A 24,894-nucleotide genomic window follows, 5' to 3' on the forward strand; every position below is an offset into this window, starting at 1 on the left:
GCCTATTTACTCCCCTGGGATGGTCCCCGCTGCTCCAATCAGTTAGTAGTCTTCCTCTACAACCACATCAAGCTCTCGCGATGCCGTGACGTCATCACGTGACGACGCCACGGCGTGTGTGACCTCCGATACTCACATGACTATCACGTGACGCTCAACTGTCATGTGACGTTACTGTCACGTCGCGTCTCCAGCGTACTTTGTTACCAGGGCGACTGAGGCTGTGTTCTCCCAGCGCATGCGCAATGTCGCATGATAAGACGTTCACTTGGATTACTGCTTAGCGCTGGTTAGTTATATCACTATAGGCGATCTGATGTATACCATACATTGATTTATTCCTTTATCTCACAGGAGAACACCACTAATTATGCATTTAGATGAGGTCATGAACTATGTATCAGTATTGTTGCATATAGAGGAGGGATAGGGAGAAGACATACACGGGGCAGATATATCCTCAGGGTAATGATTATTAATTATTGAAACAAAATTAGGTTATTCATCCGAGCACCATTACAGGGTCACATTGAATGGTAATTATAAGGTAAATTCATATCTTTGTTGGTAATTGCATAAACCACAGCAGATGGTAATGCCAACGCTCCAGGGTAACATTGAGCACAGGTACTGGTCAATTATCACATTAAGTGATAATTGTGAGGTAAGTTTATATCAATCGATGTTGTTTACTTCATTAATATTTATAGTAGATACCATATATGAATAATGATAACATTCATATATTATAATACATGATGGTCACAGATCACATTTAATGGAGATTTGCAACATTGTTATTACGAATAATTAGTATTTGCGACCAGTACTGATGTTTCTATCAGATTAGATAAACAGAGTATATATTTGTGGCCTCTTATTCATGAAGTCACTGATCTAGTGCCCCTTCCTACCAAAATGGTCGGTGAAATTAATTAGATGAATGCTGAAAAGGATAAGCACTCATTCAGGCTTTTTGGTGCACAGGTATCCAACCTGAAAATCCAGCCACTTTCTTTCTATCTATATTTCCTCGTCTGCCATTGCTCCTGATTACTTCAATTCCACAAAAGGTCACAAGGTCCGGATTGCCATTGTGTTTTTCTCTCATATGTACTGCTAAACTCGTCTGCTCATTGCGATTTATGTTTCCAATATGCGCAAGAACTCTCCATCTCAATTGTTGCATAGTCTTTCCAATGTAATCTTTCGGGCATGGACAAGATGCCATGTACACAACCCCACTGGATCGACAGTTGATGAAGTCTCTTATAGTGTATTCCTTACCAGTTGAAGAACTTGTGAATGTTTTACAGCGGTCCATATACCTGCATGCTTTACATCCTGAGCATGAATAGGAGCCTTTAACGGGTTCTCGTTAGCCACGTTTTCGTTGATTGTAGAGGTGGTAGGTGACTGTGTACCAGCCTATCTTTGAGATTCCTCCTACTTCTGAAGGTCATAAGCGGTCTTTTGATAAGACAATCCTTCAAATCAGGATCTTTTCTTAGCATGTTCCAATATTTTGTGAGGATGTTTCTCCTGAGACCTGTCATCAAATGAACCGATTACTCTTATCAAGTTTCCACTTGTTGGTTTAGGTCTTACTTCCAGAAGATTCGCTCTTTCTGATTGCTTTGCATGGTTCTCTGCCTCCACCATTACCACATATTCCGAGTAGCCCCTATCAGTGAACCTTCGTCGCATTTCTTGGGCTTTACGACCAAAATGATCCTCGTTGGAGCAATTTTGTCTGGCTCTTATAAACTGACTTTTGGGGATCCCACGTTTAAGTGGTAGTGGGTGATGGCTGTTCCAGTGAAGAAGGGTGTTTGTTGCAGTCTTTTTCCGGAAGATCGTGGTTTCCAAACGATTCTCTTCCGTCCGAGAGATACATAGATCAAGGAATGTTATTTTGACTGGGTCAATCTCTGATGTTAGGAGTAGATTCAGATCGTTGTTATTCAGATGCGCAACAAATTTTGAAAACTCTTCAACGCCCCCTGTCCAGAGAATTAGGACATCATTGATGTATCTCAGCCAGAGTTCAATCGACGATGTCCATTTTTCATTCTCTTCACAGAATACTAGCGTCTCCTCCCACCAGCCCAGGTATAAGTTGGCGTAGCTGGGGGCACAAGGGCTCCCCATTGCCGTACCCCTGAGCTGGTGGTAGAATTTTCCTTCGAACAAGAAATAATTATGTTCGAGCACGAATGACAGAAGACGTAGCAATAACATGTTGCGAGCTCTAAGATGGATCCCTCTTTGGTTAAAAAAAAATTCCACTGCCCCCAAACCCCCTGCATGGGGGATGGAGCTATAGAGGGATTCTACATCCAAGCTCGCTAGCATTGTTTCAGGCGATAAGGAGACATCCTCCAGTATTTCAATACATCCGTTGTATCTCTGGTATATGCTGGTAGTGCTTCGACAAATGGTCTTAGGATTTGGTCAAGGTATTTGCTCACCCCCTGAGTTAGACTGTCTATGCCAGAGACAATAGGTCTTCCTTTTAAAGGTGACAGGCCCTTTGGTAACCCATAAAATGCAGCAATTTGTGTTTTTTTGGGGTACATAAGGGAAAACTCGTTATTTCCGATCAGAGAATCCTGTTTTGTAGATGTCAAGATATTATTGAGATCGCTTTGAAAGCGATCAGTCGGATCACGCTCCAGAATTTTGTAAGTAGATCTATCATTCAGTATCTGCAAACACATTTCCCGATATTTGTCTCGATCTACTACCACAATGTTCCCCCCTTATCCGAGGGTTTAACTACGATCTTAGTATCCTTTTCCAAATCAGTAAGGGCCTTCTTCTCATTAGATGTCAAATTCTGATGTTTAAAGTTTTTAATGGAAGAGAGGTCTTTCAGGTCTCTGTTTACCATTGATTCAAAGAGATCAATGAACGGGCAGTCTCCTGATAAGCTGGTATTTTTAGGCTTCAGGTCAGTAAAGGGTCCAAGTCCTGGATCCCTTTCTCCTTCCTGTTCCAATGTTTCTAATGTCTCAAGTGCCTCCTGATCGCTAGGATCCAAGCCCATTTCGATACACTTCTTTCTGCCTTCTACTGCAAAGTGTTTTTTCCAACGTAATTTCCTTAAAAACAAGGATATATCTTTTGTCCAATTGAAGCAATCATATCTATTTGTGGGAATAAAAGATAGTCCTCTTTTTAATAATGATTGTTCATCAACTGATAAAGTTCTTGATGATAAATTCATAATTTGGAGTTCCTCCTTCATTGACTGAATATGACTTACTCTAATTCTATCTGTTTCAGAGGCTATTTCACCCGTTTCTATGTTGCCCCGATCTCTCAGCATGTAATGGGAGATCGGTTGGCCTAAAAACCGGCCTTCATTGGGACTGAATCTTGCTCTGTTACATGTCCTGGCCCTATTTCCTCCCCTCCCTTTAAATCTCTCAGGAAAACGTCCCCTTCTTGATGATTCATTACTAGATAGGTCACCCTCCGAAGAACTGAGTTCTGATTCCGTGTGGGATCGGAATGTATTTTTGTTAGCCATTAAAAGGCATCATATCTAGAAGATTACGTGGTTTCTCTTGCTGGGAACAATCACATTTTTATTTTGGTAGAATTTCATCCTCACTTCTGCTCCCTCTTATCTATGCCTTTGTATATGTAAGAGAGTCAGTCTTCACTGAAGCTCAGGCATTCTATTTGTGAACTCAAAAGCTCAGTATAAGCAGTGATACAGACAGGGTGGCAGTGCATGTATTTGTAGAGGACTGCCTGCCCAGTAAACCTTTCCACTTGACTGACCAGGCATTGAAACAAAAATACCCTTGTGTGACGCAGAGTGTTAAAGGGGTTGTCCCGCGCCGAAACGGGGTTTTTTTTTTTCAACCCACCCCCCGTTCGGCGCGAGACAACCCCGATGCAGGGACCTAAAGAAAAAACCGGACAGCGCTTACCTGAATCCCCGCGCTCCGGTGACTTCTTACTTACCGGCTGAAGATGGCCGCCGGCATCTTCTCCCTCGGTGGACCGCAGGGCTTCTGTGCGGTCCATTGCCGATTCCAGCCTCCTGATTGGCTGGAATCGGCACGTGACGGGGCGGAGCTACACGGAGCTACACGGAGCCCCATTGAAGAAAGCAGAAGACCCGGACTGCGCAAGCGCGGCTAATTTGGCCATCAGACGGCGAAAATTAGTCGGCTCCATGGGAACGAGGACGCTAGCAACGGAGCAGGTAAGTGAAAAACTTTTTATAACTTCTGTATGGCTCATAATTAATGCACAATGTACATTACAAAGTGCATTATTATGGCCATACAGAAGTGTATAGACCCACTTGCTGCCGCGGGACAACCCCTTTAAGGCAGCAGAAATGTAGTCCTAAGCGCTCACTCATGACCTAAAGCTTGCAAGTTCAATCCTCTGCATAGTTCAGGTAGCCAGCTCAAGGTTAACTCAGACTCCCATCCTTTAAGGTCAGTAAAAGGAGTACCGAGCTTGCTAGGGGTTTTTTCAAATCATACATTACCTGAAAGCACTGCAGAATAAGTTGGTTCTATACAAATAAGATTTATTTACCCTTGGAATACCGGACTATGCTAAGTCTTCCAGGCTTTACTGTACAGAAATGTAAACTGGGGCTAATCAGCAATTTTCATCTCAAACATTTATCCACAGCACTTCACCTTTGTGAAGCGCTCTACGCGTGCCAGACAAGGTGACAGTTCAGCGCTGCACTACCCGCAACCCAACTACCTTGCTGCATCTGGAAAAGGAGGGGAGGGGGATAATCATTTGATAGCTTTCCTCCCAGGCGCGCATACACTTTACTGTATACAGCTAATGGAGAAATAATACTGGTAGCCCGATGCTGCTCTCCAATGAATTTCAACAGGCAGTGGGATAAGATTTATCCAACTTCTTTTTTTAACGTGTCAATTAAAACCAGCAGATAAGCGTTTCTTTATTAGTCGAGCTGGGTTAGACATAACTCTTGGGGCTGAATACACCCCAAAGCGCTGGTCTTACCAGAAGCGCTGCAAGCCTACCAGGAAAACACCAGGAGAAAGACCACTTCTACTGAATATATTTTTGTATCTTTTCTTGCTTGGTAAATGGCAGCAGCTAAATAGTTAACTTGTTCAATATTATACATTAGTATGTATTAGATTCTTGTCCTCCCCTACGCATGGCTTTCCTGAGAATGCTGGGATAAGAGGAGCTGCTCATCCCCCCACCTTTGCATTCCTTAAGCAAAGCAGTGATATTAAAGGGGTTCTGACATCAAAAAAAAAAAAAATTGTACTCACCTTGCCTGCCCTGGCCCGATCGCCAGGCATGTCCCCTCCAGCCGGCATCTTCTTCTGTGCCTTTAAAGCAGAGCAGGAGCGGTCAAAAAGACCGCTTCCTGCTCTGGTCCGTCCGTCAGGCACTTCCGGGGTGAACGGACGGACCGCTCACAACAAGCACATCACAAGCAGTGCTTGCTGTGGGCGGCCCGTCCGTCCTGCTGAACTCCGGAGTGCTGCGCATGCGCAGTGGAGACGCAGGCCGTCCTGACTCCTGTCAGAGGGCACCTCTCCACTGCGCATGCGCGCGATCCCGGAGCGGCACGGCTCGTGCAGACAGAAGAGGAGGAACAGCGCCTGCCGGGAGATGACCCCCCCGATGTCAACAACAACAGAAGAACAGGTAAGTATTATCTTTTTATGCTTTAGCAGCCATTAAACCATGGGTTCCCTGGGTCCATTAGGCACACCAGGGAACAATGGCTGCTAAAGCATAAAAAAATTATTTGTGTCAGAACCCCTTTAAGTTTATTCTCTGTGGGGGGCGGAGCTTGACCGCTGAAGGAGATGGAGTACTGAGCCCTGAGCTCCGTCTCAACGGCACCCGCGGGGACCCATTACAGCTGCTTCAGGAAGATTAGATGGGGAAGATCGGCAGAGAAAGAGGGGGAGAAGCTCAGAGTACCCCCAGAGCTTATAAAGGGCAAGCGGACATGCAGCGGTACCTTAAAGATCGGAGCACCCGCTCTCCCTCCATGATGGCGCCGGCAGCAGAGTTCACCGCTTCTAACAGTAAGGAGGGGGATGATGGGGCCTCCACAGATGGGGAGGAAGGAGAAAATGTGCCCAGGAGCTTCATGAAGGGGCTTTTTTCTCAGGCTCTACACCCCTTAAAAGCAGACCTCACCAAGATTAAAGATGATCTTAGGCATATGGGCCGCAAAGTGGAGGAGCTGGAGTCCGCTGCAGCAGCCATCACCTCTCACTCTTTAGAAGTTGAAAAAGCTCTCAAAGATCACCACTTACAAATAAATAAATCCCTTTTAATGCAGGAGGACATTGAAAACAGAAATAGGCGCAACAACGTGCGCATTAAGGGGCTCCCAGAGTCATGGGCCCCGGATTGCCTACCGAAGGTCGCTAAAGAAATCTTCAGCCAGCTCCTGGCTGAAGACAGAGCCGCTACCATCAGCATTGAGCGTGTTCACAGGGCTCTCGGACCTCCTCCCCCTGTCTCAGACCCCCGAGAGACATTATCTGTAAGGTACTCTCATTCCCAGATGCCTTCGAAATTTTAAAAGCAGCAAGGCAAGCGAAAGATATTTGTTACGGTGACGCCTCCTTACAAATCTTTCAAGATTTGGCCCCATCCACTTTGGCTAAGCGCCGTCTTTTGCGCCCACTCCTTGATGCCCTAAGAAATAAAGGGATTAAATATGCCTGGTTGTTCCCCTTCAGCTTGGGGATAACCCACAAATGTCGCAAACTCAATATTCATTCTCCAGAAGAACTCCACAATTGCTGGCAATTCCTGGACATTGAACCTATTGAAATACCAAACAGGCTCCCTCTACCGGACTCCCCAGGATTTCCCACTATGACGGCTATGGGGAGCTGGCAGCCAGTTATTAACCATAAGTCCCCAAGGGGGAAAGAGAAGAAAGCCAGAGATGACTCCGAAGCGATGGACACCTGAAGGACTATTCAGAACGAAGTTTGTGACTGTTCTATCTGTTAGAGTGTGTATTCGAACACGCCAACCCTCCTGTCTACGTTAAGTTTTCTCATACTATCTACGGTTATAGTTATATGGCAGGACAGACCGGAGAGAGGCCATTGGACCCGATGCCCTAACTACTTTCACCTATGCTGGGGCGACCGTGCTCCTCGGCCCGGTTGTTGGTACTCGCCAAGAGGAGAAGAGCCATCTCTTCTTCTGCATCCTCTCCCCACCTCCTCTTCTATGACTCTGCCATCTCGTTAAGTTAATTTGGATTACTTTGATTGTTTCTAAACTTTCATATGCCTACAAAATGTTTACCTCACTTGTTCCCCTCCTGCTGATGCCCTATCAGTTGACAGGGTCCCCGACCGTGCCTGTCAGGTCGAGTTAAATTTACCTTTGCATCTTGGTATCGCTCAGTGCTACCTTGATGTGGCTCGCCCACCATTCAGTGAGGTATTTTGGAAGATTGCCAATACATTCACTGAAAGTTAAATCTACCTTTGCATTTTTAGTGTGTATTATTGTGTGCCTTAATCCTTCCTTATACGTGTCCCTTCCCCATCCCCCCTCCCTTGTCCGATTCCCTCACTCTCTTGGCTCTGAGAAGACCCTTTACTAGTTTAACGGTACTTCAATATAATACCTGCCATTTTTTCTGTATTCCGTCTTAAGCAGCAACCACGGTTGATATCCAGCTCACATCATTTAACGTCCGAGGCCTCAATACACCAGCCAAACGCCATAATGTCGCCTTCCTCATCAAAAGATATGGTACAAAAATCTTACTTCTACAAGAAACCCATTTTAAGGGGAACAGGTGCTTCGCGTTGCCAGGTAAGCAATTCTCACAACACTTTCACAGCGCTCATGCCACTTCCGCCTCCAGAGGAGTTGCAACTCTCTTTCACAAATCGGTCAATTTCAACTGCGAATCGCAGTACACTGATGGTGAGGGAAGAGTCTTACTCCTGAAGGGGACTATTGATAACACACAGGTCACAATTGCCAATTTGTATGCACCTAACACTGACCAGGTCCCTTGGCTAATCTCACAGCTAGAGGTACTAAAACACTTTGCGGTGCGTCAGATCATCCTGGGGGGTGATCCCTCAATCCTCTATTAGACTCCTCCACAGGCCGTTCTCAGATTTCTCAGACGAGACTAAGGAGACTTAACAAAAGCTTACAGGAGTTGGGCTTAGTGGACGCATGGCATCTCTTACACCCATCAGATAAGGACTATTCATTCTTCTCGCAGGTTCACCTTACCCACCAGAGACTTGATTATCTTTTTGTCTCTCCTGGGCTCCTCAACACCCTCATGGGGGCTAAGATAGACTCAGTAACTGTCTCCGACCACGCGCCAGTTCATGTAACACTTTGTCCCCTTCAACAGCATCCTAAGGAATGGAGATTGAGACTAAACGCCACCCTACTTGACTCTAAACAAGATACATCCTCCTTATCCAACCTAATAGAAGAAGAATTTTTTCAGCTTAACTCAAAGGGAGAAGTAAGTACACCCACAGTGTGGGAAGCTCATAAAGCCTACGTGAGGGGCCTGCTGATAGCTATGGGCTCCAGGGCCAAGAAAAAAATCCAAAAAGAAATAGACTACAAACTCATCAAATAGCCAAACTCGAACAAAAAGTCAAACTTTCTCAAACGAAACCCTTGTTAGGGAAACCCACTGAATTAAGAAAAGACCTTCAGCTCTGCCTTGACTCCCAATTCAATAAAAAACATTTGTTTTGGAAACATTGTATATGCTCAGGGCAACAAAGGAAGCAAACTTACAACTTCGTTAATCAAAAAAGCAAAGGCCAAAAATACAATTATCGCTATTAAAACCCACTCCGGGAAGACGTCCACTTCCACTAATGAAATTGCCAGAGAATTCCAGTATTATTACTTGAATCTTTATAACCTCCAAAAACAAATCCCCCCCTGATGAAGCCCTTGAAGCAAAAAAAATCGAATTGAGGCCTTTCTCCACCGGCTACCTATCTAGAAATTAAGCAACGAAGACGCTAACTCCTTGTTAGATCCAGTAACACTAACTGAAATTAATGACCTACTAGCCTCCTGCCCTCCTAATAAAAGTTCAGGCCTAGATGGCTTATCCCTGCCCTATTACAAATCTTTCCAAACTATATTGATCCTTAGACAGGCGCAAGAAGCCCACATTACTCTAATTCATAAGGAAAACAAAGATCCTGCTCTATGCAGTAGCTACAGGCCCATTTAACTTATTAATTTAGATGTCAAGCTCTGGGCAAAGCTCTTAGCTAGGAGACTTGACAAACATATACCCGAGCTGATCAATGAGGAACAGGCAGGCTTTGTAAAGGGAAGAGAGGGCAAAGATAACTGCCGTAGACTTCTTCATGCATCCCGCTAAGCCCAATTACATAATTTACCCCTAGCTTTTGTAGGAACAGACGCCGAAAAAGCGTTTGACCGCGTAGATTGGCAGTATATGAAAAGCACGCTTTTACATTACAACATTCCAGTTGAATTCGTTTTGGCCATCTTCTCCCTTTACGCCTGCCCCTATGCCAGACAAAGTTAAACGACATCCTGTCCTTCCCTTTTGAAATTAAAAATGGCACCCGTCAAGGATGCCCACTATCCCTTTCTTTATTCATCTTGGCCCTGGAGCCCCTCTTAGTGCAGATTAGGCAAGATCCTGATATTAAGGGTTTGACTGTCGGTGACGATCTCCTATCTACCGCGGCCTTCGACATCGTCTTCCTGATCACTAACCCCAAAACGGGTCTCTGCAGATTGGTCGAACTGCTGAATGCCTTTGGAAAGATCTCGAATTTCAAAATTAATTTAGACAAATCTACGGTACTTACTAGCTCTATACCCCATTTACGTAGTAAAAAGCTGAGTAGTACTTCCCCGTTTGCGTGGTCGGAGACAGCCTTAGGCTATCTAGGGGTTAAAATACCCAAAAGGCTAGAAGATCTATATGAAACCAACTTTACCCCGCTACTAGACCAGGTAAAAAAGCTCCTAAAAGACTAGGATATACCGTTTATATTATGGTTTGCTAGAAGGAATATTTTAAAATCCTACATTTTGCCAATCATCCTCTATAGGATCAGGATGTTGCCGATCTACCTACCACCAAGCTTCTTTAAAACCCTGCGCTCGGTCTTTACCGGTTATGTCTGGAGGCAAAGGAGACCTAGGTTAGCATATAGCCTAATGATCAAAAGGAGATCCGAAGGAGGCATGGACCTCCCCAACGTACTGGAATATTACCGTGCCTCACAAATGAACTACTGGATGGACTTGGTACCTATAGATCCTTGGAAGACCTGTGGTTCCCCGTCAAGAAGAGATATAAAGCTAAAGATTTTTGCCCTCTGTTAAGAGGCCCTTGCAAAGTCTCGGATAGTGTAAGGGAAAGTCTAGCACCAAAGCCCTCCCCGGCTTTTCCATTAAGTTTTGTATTCAAGCTTCTGAACGTTTCACTAGATCCAGTATCCACCTCCGTCTGGAGGAAATTTAAAGACTTCACGGTGGGCGACCTTCAAGTGCTAGCCCACTTACCGATCCCAGAGATTATCCAATCCTTTCTACCGACTTGGTTCCCTTTCTTCCTGCTGCAAGCTTCAGTCGAAAGAGTTATAGAGGACTTTCTCAGGACCTACAGGTCAACTAGACCTCGAACTCCATTTGAATGCTCATTAACCGATCGCAATCCTAAGGCAAGGAAAATCTCACAGCTCCGGCAACAGTTTATCGTCCCCCAAACTACAACCAAACCCTCATTCATTATTTCCTGGGAAAAAGAACTGGGTCTTTCCCTGCCACAAAACGACATTAAATCAATCCTGGCCACCTCATTCGGTCTCTCTACCTGCATTCTAGCCCAAGAATCTCATTACAAACTTCTTGTACGGTGGTACAAGACACCGCAGTGGCTTTTGCATACAAATTGGCACCGCATAACAGATGTTGGAGATGTGACGCGGACGAGGGCTCCTACTTGCATATCTGGTGGACCTGTGGGAAGTTGGCTCCCTTCTGGAGGGGAATAGGAGAAGTGCTGGGAAGGATTAAACAGAACTTCGTCCTCACGCCTGAGATGGTTTTCCTCTGGAGGCCATCCATAGTGTTAAGGGATAAGCTGTTAGCCTACTTAATAGATGCAGCTAAAGCATTGATCCAGCTGCACTGGTGACGCGAGGCACCTCCCTCTTTAACTCAATGGACGGAGAAGGCCGACTTGATCTTAAACCTAGCTGGCACAACAACACACATGACAAATTCCTAAAAATATGGTATCCCTGGTGTAATCTGAGACTTCTGGACGTTCTATCTGTAATTAGAGCCTTATCCCCACCCCCCCACCCCCCCGGAAACCCCTCTCACCTCTTTTTATTCCTCCCCTTTTTCTCCCCATCTCCCCTCATTCCCAAGAGCTTAGAGTGCGTTAATGTTACTTTCTTCTGTCTCCTTAAGCCCTAAGGGGCCAGTCAAGACATGGCGTATGTTCTTGCACTGTCCCGCTCTGACATTTTGTTTTACGACTATTTATGTATGCATTTCCCTAAATGATGTCAGAATTTTCGTAGTAGGTTATGCTATGACAAACTTTACCCTACCCTGTATTAATGAAAAATTTTGAATAAAAATCTGATTTGAAAAAAAAAAAAGTTTATTCTCCGTTAAGTTTTGTTTCTTCTTGCTTCTTAGAAATCACGTGTTTTAATATTAACAGACTTCCAAGGCATAAACATATATGTTAAGGGGCGTGGCCAGCTCATGGAGGAATAGGATGTGCTGCAGCTCGGCTCCCCCTACCGGCCCATATACTTAAGCCTGTGAGACACCCCAGACCCGGCTACTCACACACATGGCGAGAGGGAAAAGGAGAGGCACACCGTGGACAGCGTCAGAAGCCACCAGGAGAGGCATTTCCGCATTCCTCCAGAGATCGGCGGGAGAAAAACCCCACGCCACCGCACCCAAGATGGCGCTGATGGAGCAGCCGGCAGACCGCGGGAGCTCCGGCACTGAACTAGAGCAGCCGCCGGACGCGAGGACACAGAGGGGAGATCGCGGCAACACCGCTGACTCTCCCGCCAAATCACCGGCAGACCACTAAGCGGAGGAGGCAGCGGGAGACCACCCACGTGGAGTGAGGTAGGAGAGAACCCCGGCAGCGAAGTGAGGAGAGAGAAGGGGGAGGCAGAGTGCCAGGACCCTGCAGCTACACCCCAGGGGACAGCAGCAACGGGTGCAACCAGCGAGACTGAGATAGAGTGGGGAAACACTTGCCCACATAAGCATATGTCTAAAAAAAACCCTGAAGGCTCCCCATACCTACCCATACAGAACGCTGCAGACAAGTGCAGGCCCATAAGTACAGAACACATCTCTAAGGGCCCGGCCAGAGAGCCACCGCAGCGACCCACGGAAAGTGATGCCTCATTGGCCTAAGGGGCGACGTCATCCTACAATGGCCGACACAAATCCGGCACCACAACTTCTCCAAACTCGGCCCAACAGATGCAGGTAGAAAACCAGCCACAAGACGCCCCCCCAGCCAGGACCAGCTCCCCTCCCCCACAGGGACCCTCAACATCCTGCGCAGCGAAGGGACTCACCGACTGCCACATAACAACAAGCCTCTGTGACCACGTATCTACTACACCACCACCTCTGCCGCAGACCCACGTGCCCGTGCCACAAAGATACCGGTTTCCGAAGAGCCAAATCCTCCGAGACGCAATCTCCAGCAAAGACCAAAGAATCGAGGCTTCACCCCAGCGCGACCACTCAGATGCAAAACAAGCCTGAAACCAGCAACAGTAGCAAAATACAAGCTCCAACTAAACGACACAGCCATCAGAACCTCTCTCCCAGCTCCCCCACCACTCCCACAGCGGAAGAGGAATGGGACTGGAAAAAACATCTTAGAGCCATACCGACCCAAAATTATATTGACACATTGTTCCAGCAACTCGAATGTACACGCAAAAAGGATACTGCAGCTTTACAACAAGAAATTCGCCAAATAGGCCAGAGTCGAGATGGTAGAAGAAGCCCGAGAGAAGATCGCAGAAACCCTTGAGTCTCACAACCGAGATGTATACACATTCCCAACAGATCGCGGAGTTGTTCACACTCGTAGACGATCTGGAAAATCGCCATCGGAGGAATAACTTACGATTCAGAGGTCTAACTGAAGAAGTAGTGCCATCACAGCTGGAATCTTGGGCCCAAATATTCTTCAATAACATACTAAAAAGGCCGACAGACTCTACCCTAGAAATAGACAGAATCAATAGGTCACTGGGCCCGAAACCAACCGACCCCAGTAGACCCAGAGACATTGTTTGCAGAATACATTTTTATAAGGATAAGGACTTGATCCTGCAAAAAATTCGCCCACTAAAAGACCTAACATTCGAAGGCGCACAGATTCAGATCCTACCAGATCTCTCACGCCGCACTCTGCAACTGCGCAGGGCCCTGAGACCTCTATTGTCACTCCTTCAAGTAAAGGGAATCCCATATCGCTGGGGTTTCCCATTTCAACTACATGCCTGCAGTAACGGCAAGACGGCGACTTTCAGATCCCTGGGAGACCTGCCGAAATTTCTGGGCTCACTTGAACTACCTTTGGTCCGGCTTCCGGACTGGCCGTTGTCGGGCTCCCTGCCGGTGCCCTCCCCCCCCCCCAGGAATAACCAACAAACGACATCAAAAAGACCTAGACGCCGACATAGAAACCCGCACCAAGGAGAGGAGAACGACAATGGAAGCGAAGTGGGAGAATGATCCAGCTGAAACACTTTTATGCCATAATCCACCTTACTGTCTTGCTACGCATCTGTCTTCCATCTTCCTTTCTCCTCTCTCGCTACTACTCATGCTACTAAATCGCTCTCCCAAGCCATTGGTAGAAAATTAGACCTGGGCCGGGTCTGGACACACTTTCAGGCTACACTAACAGCTTCATAGTCTTACTATGGAAGCAGAGGTCGACAGAGGACTGGTGAGCGGGAGGGAGCACACCTCCCTCAAGCTCCCATTCTCCCACCTAGGGCCGACAGCCACTCAGGCTGTTACTTACTGCCGTTCTTAGGCAGACTATTAGCGCACGGGGCCCCCCTGAGGGTCCCCCGTTTCTGTTCTGGTTTTTCCCTCCCCCCCCTTTTTTTTCTCTTTTTCTTTCATTTTCTCCCCCCATTTGTCCAGTTTGCTACGCGAGTTGAATGTGCATAGCATTTGTTACTCTTCCCTTTGGTCCTATCCTCATGTGTGTTACCTTGTCCCCCCCCCCCCCCGTTTTCTCTCTAACCTCCTGGGGAGGGGTAAGAGGCATTCAGATACCCGCCTTCCAAAAATTTAAATGGCGAGCTTAACCTTCTGCACCAACACCGAAAGGACTAAACAGCCCGCAGAAAAGAAGACAAATTTTATATCATTTACATAGAAAAAAAGTAATGGTGGCTCTACTTCAAGAGACTCCCTTTAAGAAAGGGTGTGTGCCGTCTTGCTCCTCCCTGTACTACCAAACATGGTTCCACGGTCCTGATCCCTCAAGAAAGGCTGGCGGAGTCTCCATTGCCCTTCACAGATCCCTCCAAAACCAGCTTGTCCGTTCTATGACGGATTTAGGGGGCAGATATGTCTTTCTCCAACTGGAGGTTGTGGGCGTCATGGTCACTTTTGCTAACATATATCTCCCTAACCAGAACCAAGTCTCTTTTGCAGTAAGAATATTGAACACCCTAGCCGACTTCGCAGGGGGCTCGAAAATCATCATGGGGGGAGACCTCAACATGGTAATGGATCCCGCCGTGGACACATCCTCGGGTAAGTCTTAGGAAAAAGTAGAGGCATTACACCTGGTAGATCTCTGGAGAATACTACATCCAGAAACACGAGATTACACGTTTCATTCAGCAGCTCACAATTCCTACAGCAGAATCGATCTCATGATTTCACATGGCCTACTAGACTGCGCCCCAACCTGCTCTCACGGGGACCTGCTGTGGTCAGACCACTCCCCAGTGTTTGGGGGACTTGAAGGTTGGGGAGCGACCCCTAGATCCCACTCAAGGAGACTCAATGATAATCTCCTGAGAGACCCCACTTGCGTAGACTAGATTAGAAAAATGATAGCAGAATTTGGAGAGATCCACCAAGACGACCAAACTCCAGCCCCAGTAAAATGGGAAATTAAGACTCCTCTCAATACACATTTAAGTGTCTCCCAAGGAGCTAGAATTAAAAAAAAGAGAGCAGCGGCCCTTCTGAAGCTGCTTGCCACTTTGAGGTCCAAGGAGACAGCAAATAAGCGTTAACAAAAAGATACCCTACGAGCTGAAATTTCCACTACCCAACAGCAGATCCTCGAGGGTCCTTTGAACATTGAGATAAATGCGGTAGCCATCTGGCCAGGACACTACACCCCAGGGCACCGCTCACCTACATCCCCAAGTTACAGACGGGTAGAGGGCACATGGTACATAACACCAGGGACATACTAGAGGAATTTAGAAGATATTATGAAAAATTATATAATATAGAAATGGCTTCTCAAACCCTCTCCGCGATCCGCACTGACGAGATTAACTCCTACCTATCTGACAATGCCCCCAAGAGACTGACACCCACAGAGACGGAAGAGTTAGAACTAGATTTTACCTCCCTGGAACTGTCAGACATTATTAAAAATCTGAAACTAAATAAGAGCCCAGGGCCAGACGGGTACACGGCTAGATTCTACAAACTATTTACCGAGGAGCTTTCGCCATTGGTCCTAGAATCATTTAACACAGTAAATAGAGGCCACCCCTTTCCAAAGCAGGCTTTACAGGCCCATATTACAGTCATCCTCAAGCCAGACAAGGACCCCCCTGTGGGAGCTACAGACCAATCTCGCTAATAAATGTAGACATCAAGATGTTTGCTAAATTAATATCCAACAGACTCCAGAACTTTTATGCCTGCCATTTAAACAGGGAAAATCAGCACACCGCTATGCTTTTAGTTAATATAACTGTCAAATATCCGATCTTCCGGCCGGGGCAAATAATAGAAGTGCATTATAACAATATATGTGTAGAAAAATATGATACAACCATTAGTAATATTATTTTTAATTAGTTTCTACAATCCCATGATTATGCATAACAACCTATTATGAACAACATATGTAGGATTTTTTACTTAATGTTTTTTTCTGCATTAATCATTGCTATAAATTAATATTACTATATTTTGTGAATATTGCATTAACAACAATTTATTCTAAATGATCTTTACCAGTAATGTACATGTCTGTTGTCTAGGGGATGTGTAACACCACATCGCTAGGCTCTTTTACTGATATAATTTGCAAGCACCTTTGTAATCGGCTGGTGCACAGAATAATAATACATTTAAATAGTGCTTGTGTTATGTTGGCCGGGCAAGAAATAGCAGTTCATTTAAATGATACATACATAGAAAAAACTAATATCACCAACATTATTTTTGATTGTTATACATAATCATAAGGTTGAAATAAAACTAACTATTACAGATAATATACACAGAATCCTAAATAGAAGACATTCATTTAAAGGGGTTGTCCGGCCACACAGGGTAAAAATGTTTATAATGCTGCTGCTTCCCTTTCAGTAAGGATAGTAACAGACAGCATACAGGGGCTCAAGCCGGCAGGCAGATCAGCTGCAATGTCAGTTTCTTACCTTAGAATCTGATCTTCAATGCAGCTTTCAAAGATGGCGCCTCTGTGCTGCCTTCCCACAATGCTCTGCGCTCTCCCTCTTCTGTGTGCGCGCTCTCGATGGTAGTAAGAGACATGAAAAGGCAGGATTTCATGTCCTCCCTCAGCTCACATCCTAGCCCCGCCCACGACACGCCCACCTCTATTGAACTGATCTACCGTCTCTCCCCGCCCAGGCCCCGCCCCCTGCTGCATTCTATAATCAGAGGGGTTGTAGCCAGGGGAGACTGTCATACACTCATGGTTCATGATAAAATCCTACCATGAGTGTAAACAGCAGCACAGTGTATAGTGAATGGAGAGGGGCTGGGGAGAGCTCAGAGAGAACTCTCCTGCAGCCCCCCACTGCAAGGCTACCTACTGCCACCCCACCCTGCTAAAGTAAAACAAAACATTTCCCCACACACACACGCCCTCATAGTGCCCCTCTCACTGCGACCCCTCTCACAATGACCCCCCCCCCCGACTTCTGTCAGCCGGTTCCCTACACACACACACACACACACACACATCACTGCACCCCCCCCCCTTGCACACATCCATCCATCCATCTCTCCCTCTCCACCCCCCCCCCCTTCCCCCGGGACTTCTGACAGCCGGGTCTCCAGACACCACTAGCACACACACACACACACACATCACTGCACCCCCCCTGCACACATCCATCCATCTCTCCCTCTCCACCCCCCCCCACGAGAGCCCGCCCCTCCACTCATTGTTACCTTGGAGATGAAGAGCCAGCAGCCAGGCCTCCCCTGCAGGCAGAACTGAGCTTCCCAGCGGTTCTTCTGCACATGTGCAGAGCTGTGCTGGAGAAGCCTGTCCCCGTCGTCCCGACAAGAAGAGGACAAGAGACTTGTCGGAACCCATGGCAACCGAGGAGCAACACGGGGGAGGCAGCCCAAAAGGTAAGTGAATAACTTCTGTTTGCCTAATTTACAATGCACAATGTATATTACAAAGTGCATTGTATTGGGCAAACAGAAGTAATGAGACCTAATGTTTATGGCCGGACAACCCCTTTAATGTTTCTTTTCTTGCATCAATTAATGTCATGAACTAATATTAAAACTTGACAATACTACCCTCATTGACGCAGCTAAAGCACTTATTCTGGCCATGTGGCTCCAAAAGCATTCACCTACGGTGTCACAATGGAGGGATAAAGTAGACTTAATTTACAACCTAGAAGAACTCACTAGTTGGAAACGAAATACCCATGACAAATTTATGAAGGACTGGGAGCTGTGGAAGCGAATGTTGGTACCCCAAAATAGATAAGAAATGTTGGGATAAGTGGCACAGACCATGGTCCCTGACCGAAGGGAACTTCAGGCCTCTATTCACCACCGGAAGGTGGCCCAGCCACCCAAGGCTGTAAAAACGTGAAACGCGCCCCGAACGTTGAGGCGGGACCAGACGAGATGTGGGAAAGCCCCTGACATCCCTCAGAGGGGATCAGCCCCACACCCGAGGAGTAGGACGAGAGGACAGTGAAAGTAAGTAAAACTTTGCACTAAAATACATATATAGAAAATACAAAATTGGGAGGGTCAACAATTACAAAATAAACACCCAAAAATCTGAGGTCTTAAATGTGTCGCTACCACAGGCCGAAGTGGCCCACCTAGAGTCCGCGCTCCCTTTCCGTTGGAGCAGGTCACACATCAAGTATCTTGGGGTCCAGGTACCAACGGATCCCTTTTTGGCCTTTAGGCTGAACTATATCCCTTTTGCTGAGAGACTTGGGAGAGATCTGTGCAAATGGAGCCCATTATACCTATCCTGGGACGGCCGGGTCAACGCGATAAAAATGGACATGCTACTCAGGTTCCTTTACCTATGCCAAACAATCCCAATTGGGCTACCCAGACTGTTCCTTAAAAAAAAAAACAGATTATTGGTCACGGACTTCGTCTGGAGTGGGTCGCAAACCACGTATGCGCCTTTCTCTATTAATGAGGGAAAAGGAGAGGGGGGGGGGGGGGGACTAGGACTTTCGGACTTCTCCCTCTATTATAAGGCTAACATCGCAACATGCGTACTGGACATACTCAAAAATAGGAGATCGAGACTCTGGGTAGAAATTGAGCTCTCAGGAGACATCGACGGCATGAGTAGAGCTTTCTGGATCCCACCCAAACTGATCAGATCCATACCAAACATATCCCCCTTCGGCCTCCAACTAATTAAGACGTGGTCAGGCTTTGCGTCCAAATACGGACAGGTCACAGTTCCGGGCCCCCTAACACCACTTACAGCTAACCCGCAGTTTGAAATCTCATTAAAACACCAGGGACTCCTGGCTCTCCCAGCAGAACCGACCCCCAGACTGAGGGATGTCGTGACGCAGTCAGGCCTAAAATCCTTAACAGAGATCCTGGGGCAGAACCCGCCCCGGCCAGGCTCCTGGCTTCAGTATCTACAATTAAGGGGTTTTGTGAGCTCGCTGTTACCAAAAGAAAACCTGACGATGCCACCCACGGCATTTGAACAGCTTTGCTTCTCGCAAACAAACCAGAGACACATGATATCCAGGCTGTACAGGATGCTGCTGACTCAGCAGACGAAGCCCCAGGTTACAGGGAGGTTTGGGAGCAGGAACTAGGCGTAAGCCTCTCTGAAGAGGACTGGTCTAAGGCATGGGCCCTAACCCACAAACCCTCCACAGCAGGCAAAATCCAAGATCTAAATTACAAGATAATTTTAAGGTGATATAGGACCCCTGATCAACTCCAGAAGATCTTACCCCAGGCCTCGCCGCTTTGTTGGAGATATTGAGGGAACAGAGGCACTATGACCCACATTTGGTGGGATTGCGGGCCAATAGCGACCTTATGGAAGGAGGTGACAACCCTCTTCAACCATGTTTGTCATGCGGAGGTGTCCATGATGCTGCAGCTGGCCCTGTTCTCCTTATTTCCTGGCTCAGCGAAAGCAGCAAAATTGGGCCTTCTAAAATTTTTCACAATAGCAATAAGACGACTCATACCGAGGCTTTGGTGCTCCACAGCTGCGCCTACTAGGGGAATGTGGGTGGAGGAGCTCCATACCCTCATGAGATATGATGAATTGGGAGCTGATAATCCCAAGGCGTGGGAGGAATCCAACTCGACGTGGCTACCCTGGGTCGCGTTTAGAGAATGCGTTGAACTCAAAAGATGGGTAGAACAAGGCATTCTCCGTGATGGTACCTAAAACAGAGATCTGACGGAACCGACCCTGCAACGAGGGTGAACCCACGAAGGGTATCAGAATTCGAGAACTCCAGGTGTTCTTACTACCCCTCCCCACCCTTCCCCCCCCCCCCCCCCCCCCCATTTCCACCTGCTCCAGGTTTCGTCAAAGCTTTACAAGTTTGAGGAGGGGCTTAACTCTTACAATTAAGATTTGGCCAACGACATACACGCTGGTCGCAGACCTCAAGTGAAGTGAGGTTAGAGAATTAAAGTGGGGAAATTCATACAATATCCAAAAGATCAGACCCCACATAGAGCGGAAAGTTGACACATATAACCACATGGAAGGATTACCCTAGGCACGTGTCCTTAATCCGCCAAATCTCCCCAACAAGGGCTCCACTCACTACTCCCTCCTCTGTGCTTTATCTCTCCTCTATTTGTGCACCTGTCATCCGAAAATTCCATTTCAACTCACAATGTTTGATGTGTATTCAAGATATGTTGAAACCTTTTTGTATTTACATATATAATAATAATAATAATAATAAAACTTATTTGAACCCAAACATTCATGTTAATCGTTAGACATTAGAACCTATCCTGAGTTCATATGACTTCAAGGGTATGTATCTCTACTATTACACAAAATGACCTATGCAGGTAACCATTCTGATGTAAATACGATTACCCTTTTGTACAGTTTCTGATGCAATGCTTTGTCTGTAAAAAGTTGTGTTACTTCCTGTCCTGGATAAAGTCAGAAGCATATTGCCTTTGATACAGCTCTGTGTCCTCAGCTTTATTTTAGTGCACACTTACTCAATTACAATTTGGAGCAGGCAATGAAATCAGTGGTACCCAGTGGGGTTCAACAACATACTGCATCAGTTTGATATGTTCCAGGCAAAGATTTCAAAGCAGACTGGTTCCAGATGTGTTGTTCAAGCTCCTTTTTTTAAAAAAAGCTCAAAGAAATAAGCAACGTTGAGGAACACAGATGCAGTGTTTGGCCAATGAAACATAGTATAGCAACACTAAGGCATGGTGGAGGTTCCTTGCAAGGTTAGGACTGCATTTCAGCAAATTGAGTAGGGGGTTTGGTCAGGATTAATGCTGAGAAATACAGATACATATTCATCATGCAATACCATCGGGGAGATTGCTCAGTGGCTCCAAATTTATCCTGCAGCAAAATAACGACTACAAATCATTAAGATTACATGGAAACAGAATGATTTGACCAAGCTACATCTGCAGAACATCTGTGGCAAGTTCTCCAAGTTGTTTGGAATAACTTCCCTGCCAAGTTCCTTCAAAAACCATGTGCAAGTGCATCCAGAAGAACTGAAGCTGTTTTAAAGGCAAAGAAAGGTCACAACATTTTATTCAGATTTCTCTTTTGCTCCTTCACTTTGCATTTTGTTAATTGACAAAAATAAACAATATACACTTCAATTCTTCATAGCATTCTTACGATGCAAGATTTTTTCCACGCCTACCTAACATTTACACAGTACTGTATGTCATTAAAATTTTGATTTACCCTAAAAAGGAGAAGCGTTATTAGCATTTCCAGTATCATGTGCAAAGTTCACAAGTGAGAGCAGCTTCTGAAGAATAATGGTGCTATTTGAAGCCAGGAGCAACTACTGCCCTCATTAGATCCTCACCAAAAAATTTTTGAACCACGGTTGGTTGTATGAAAAGTTGTTAAATGTAAAGGCGCTATAACATTCTGCTATGACACATATTTCAGAACAGAGTTAAAATGATCTTTTACAATAGTTGTCAACTGAATTGAACATTCACTTAATATAGTTAAGTGCATTCCTACAGCCATTTAAGTAACTTACATCCCAAACCGCAGCATTCCAGATACATATGTTTGCCAATGAGCACAGTAGAACATGAACATGCCTGCAAAGCAGCAGAAGAACATCCAGTCTGGGTGTGTACCAAGCTGTACTGCAATGCACGTTCCCAAAACCACGAATACTGTTAAAAAAAAATAAATATGTATATAGTAATTGATATATATTACAAGAATACATGTTTTCTAATGTAACCGTACCATTTAAATTTTGTCTACTCACAGAAAGGGTTTTATTATGATAAACATTTCACAACAGTGCTGACCTTGGAACTAAGCAGTAATACTTAGAAGTATGTATGTTCACACAGAATTAGGCACAAATATTTTAGTAAGGTTCTGCCTCTAAAATCATGGCAGAAATCTGCAGTTAAGCCACACATTTTTGCAGCGGATTCACATATGGATGTAGCCCTGTGAATGGGCAAAATCTGCATGTGGAATATCTAAAGATTCTGTACAAATCTGTGTTAAGAAGCAACAAGTAACTTAATGCGCATCTGCACGGACACACGAAGGAAACTCAGCATGTGCATTTTGCCCATTCAACGGCTAAATCCACAGCTGAAATGCATTGCTGAGCCATGAAATTATGCTGTATTAGAGGCACAATTTGCATGGAAAAATCCACGTCGGATTGCACCATGTGCACATACCCCAATGGAACTATACAGGGACCAAAAAAGTAATACAATTCAAAACAAGTTTTGTTTCAACTAGCTACCCTTGTAACAACTGGGCACACTTGCTATTCTCTCCCCAACTTCATGAGGTAACCAGAAAGGATGCTTTTCCAATGTCCTGAATCAGAACCTTCAAATACTGAGCACTTGTTAGATGTTTTTCTATCACACTCTGTGAAACACATCCAAGAGCTGTCAGATGAGTAAACTTCTGGTGGCAGTTTCTTGGTTGGACACTGTATCTATCAGAGCTGCAGAGCAGCTCAGAGCGTGTTTCACAGGGAAGGCCTGCCTGCCTCTACAACACTTACAGCTCCCACGGAAATCAAGTGTTTTTTGTGATGGCCAGAGATCATTTGATAGAGGTACTTTTTCATTCCTTGCCCCTGCCTTTATCTAGTCCTGCTGACAGACTCACATCTGTAGAGGGAAAAACAGAAACTTTTCTGAAGAGGATAACTGACAAGCTCAAAATAAACAAGCCAGCAAATCTCAATCAGGAAAACTTTACTGAGGGCAGATCACCTCAAAGTAATGCACTGGTTTCTTTGTCTATGTCTCAAAAGCGGAGGATGAAGGTGGTGGCAAAGAATTTTATACAGTTCTACATAAAGAGTTCATTTAATTTATTGAAAATTGCACTTAATCCCTGCATAAATAGTTGAGTGGATTTGCATTCAGCTAAAAGATCGTTATCAGTTGTTAATGGTGATATTCAGTACAGAGACTAGCTGCGTGGGTGCAAATTCTGATCTGGTCCCGGTTGCCATGCTTGTAAGCAACATAGGTGATGGTTTGGTTGGTAAGGTTTGTCTGTTTGCCGAACAAGATGGAAAAATACATCTACAGCGCCATCTACTGGATTGCAGCTGATAAGAGTTAATTTTGTTTCTGAGTAACCTAACATGAGAAGTTCCTTATTTTAGTCCGGACCTTGCACCAGATAACGAACTAAGTAGTGATAAGTTTCCTTACTGACAGTTTGTGGCGGGCTTACTGACCGTTTGTGGTTGGATGCACCCGAACCACAGCAGATGTGTTTCCTTTCTAAGATACGTTGGTTTCCCAAGAATGGAATGTGCTAATATTCTGTTTCAGTCACCTGATTAAGTAATTCTTCAAAGTTGCACCCTGCGTGGGCAACGGCCTATATAAGCTGTGTGTTTCTCCTAATAAAGCAGAACTCATTTGATCCACTGGGCTGTGTGTATAGTGGCTTCTTCTGGTTCTCCTCGAGCACGTGCTATAGCTTTCCTTTGAATTTGAACTCAGGCAACATCCGCACTGGTCTCCGTTGAAGACCCCCCACAGTTTACATGGCGCCCAACGTGGGGCAGAAGCTAACTCCTTATCTGCAGCCGATACCTGCCGAGCCTACCTGCCGACCAGCCGGACCAGAAGCCACGGGACCCCAGATCTACAAAACACCGGTGTAAGGTAAGCCCTTGACTTGCCACTCCAGCTCTGGGCTCCCCTGACTTCAGTCCCGTGTTGACAGAAGGTGAGTCACTGCATGTTATATAAGATGCTTCTGCCTGTAATTTTACGGTGTTCTTAGTAACCGTGCTAGACGGAAGAACTCACTACTGGGATATTTTCATGCCATGTTGCCTGTAGTAGTTGTTGAAATCTGTACGTTGATAGTCTGTGTCATTTTAGCCATAATTTGCTTTTACTGAATCTGTTATAATATCACCAGAAGTTCCCTTAGAGGAGAGGTCTGGTCTCCCCTAAACCCCCCTAAGTAGTCTGAGTGACTGCTGTAGTGAGTCCGTAAAACTATTCCAGGACCAGGTACCAGGGGTCCTTAGTATACTGTGTGAAATAAGGTCCTGTATACTTAGTGATGAATAGTGGGAAATAAATTACCTTCAAGGTTGAGGAAATAAAAGAAAATAAAAATAAGGTCTGTGGGATAAATCAAAATGGGGTCTGAACAGTCAAAGACTTATTTGACTCCCATAGAGATAATCAAGGAAAGGGAAGGGGGAGACATATGCAGACAAGCTTATAAAATATACAAACAGATGGGACTTAAAAAGGAGGGAATCTTTAACTATGAGTTCTGGCAACAGTACGGGAAAAGACATATGAAGGCCATCAGAGACACCGGTCTAGAAAAAGGAATAGAAGCCATAATAAGATATAGCAGAAAGGTAGACGTAGAACGATGGGATTGGGCACTGAGGGATGACGGCATACTTGTGTACTCACCCCCGATGCCAAACCCGGCTAGGATGTACCCGGTCCTACCAACCGCGGATAGCTCCGACATTCTTCCTGACTGTCAGAGTTGTACCGCCACAGTACCACCAAAGAAGTCCCAAAAAGGGAAACCTTACTGGGATTGTCCCAGGTGCGGACAACAAAACCCTTTACGAAGACAAACGG

General features: G+C 45.6%; 1 protein-coding gene across 3 annotated transcripts in view; it reads right to left on the reverse strand.

Annotated features, from left to right (window-relative positions):
* The window catches only part of LOC136625814 (choline/ethanolaminephosphotransferase 1), a 349,399-nt gene that overhangs the window by 148,819 nt on the left and 175,686 nt on the right, over positions 1–24,894 (reverse strand). For all 3 annotated transcript variants that reach the window (XM_066600334.1, XM_066600333.1, XM_066600335.1), the window contains exon 4: positions 21,804–21,945. In XM_066600334.1, coding sequence (XP_066456431.1) covers positions 21,804–21,945 — 142 coding nt within the window. The remainder of the gene's footprint in view (positions 1–21,803; positions 21,946–24,894) is intronic.

The sequence above is a fragment of the Eleutherodactylus coqui genome, chromosome 4 (assembly GCF_035609145.1).
Source record: "Eleutherodactylus coqui strain aEleCoq1 chromosome 4, aEleCoq1.hap1, whole genome shotgun sequence".
NCBI lineage: Eukaryota > Metazoa > Chordata > Amphibia > Anura > Eleutherodactylidae > Eleutherodactylus > Eleutherodactylus coqui.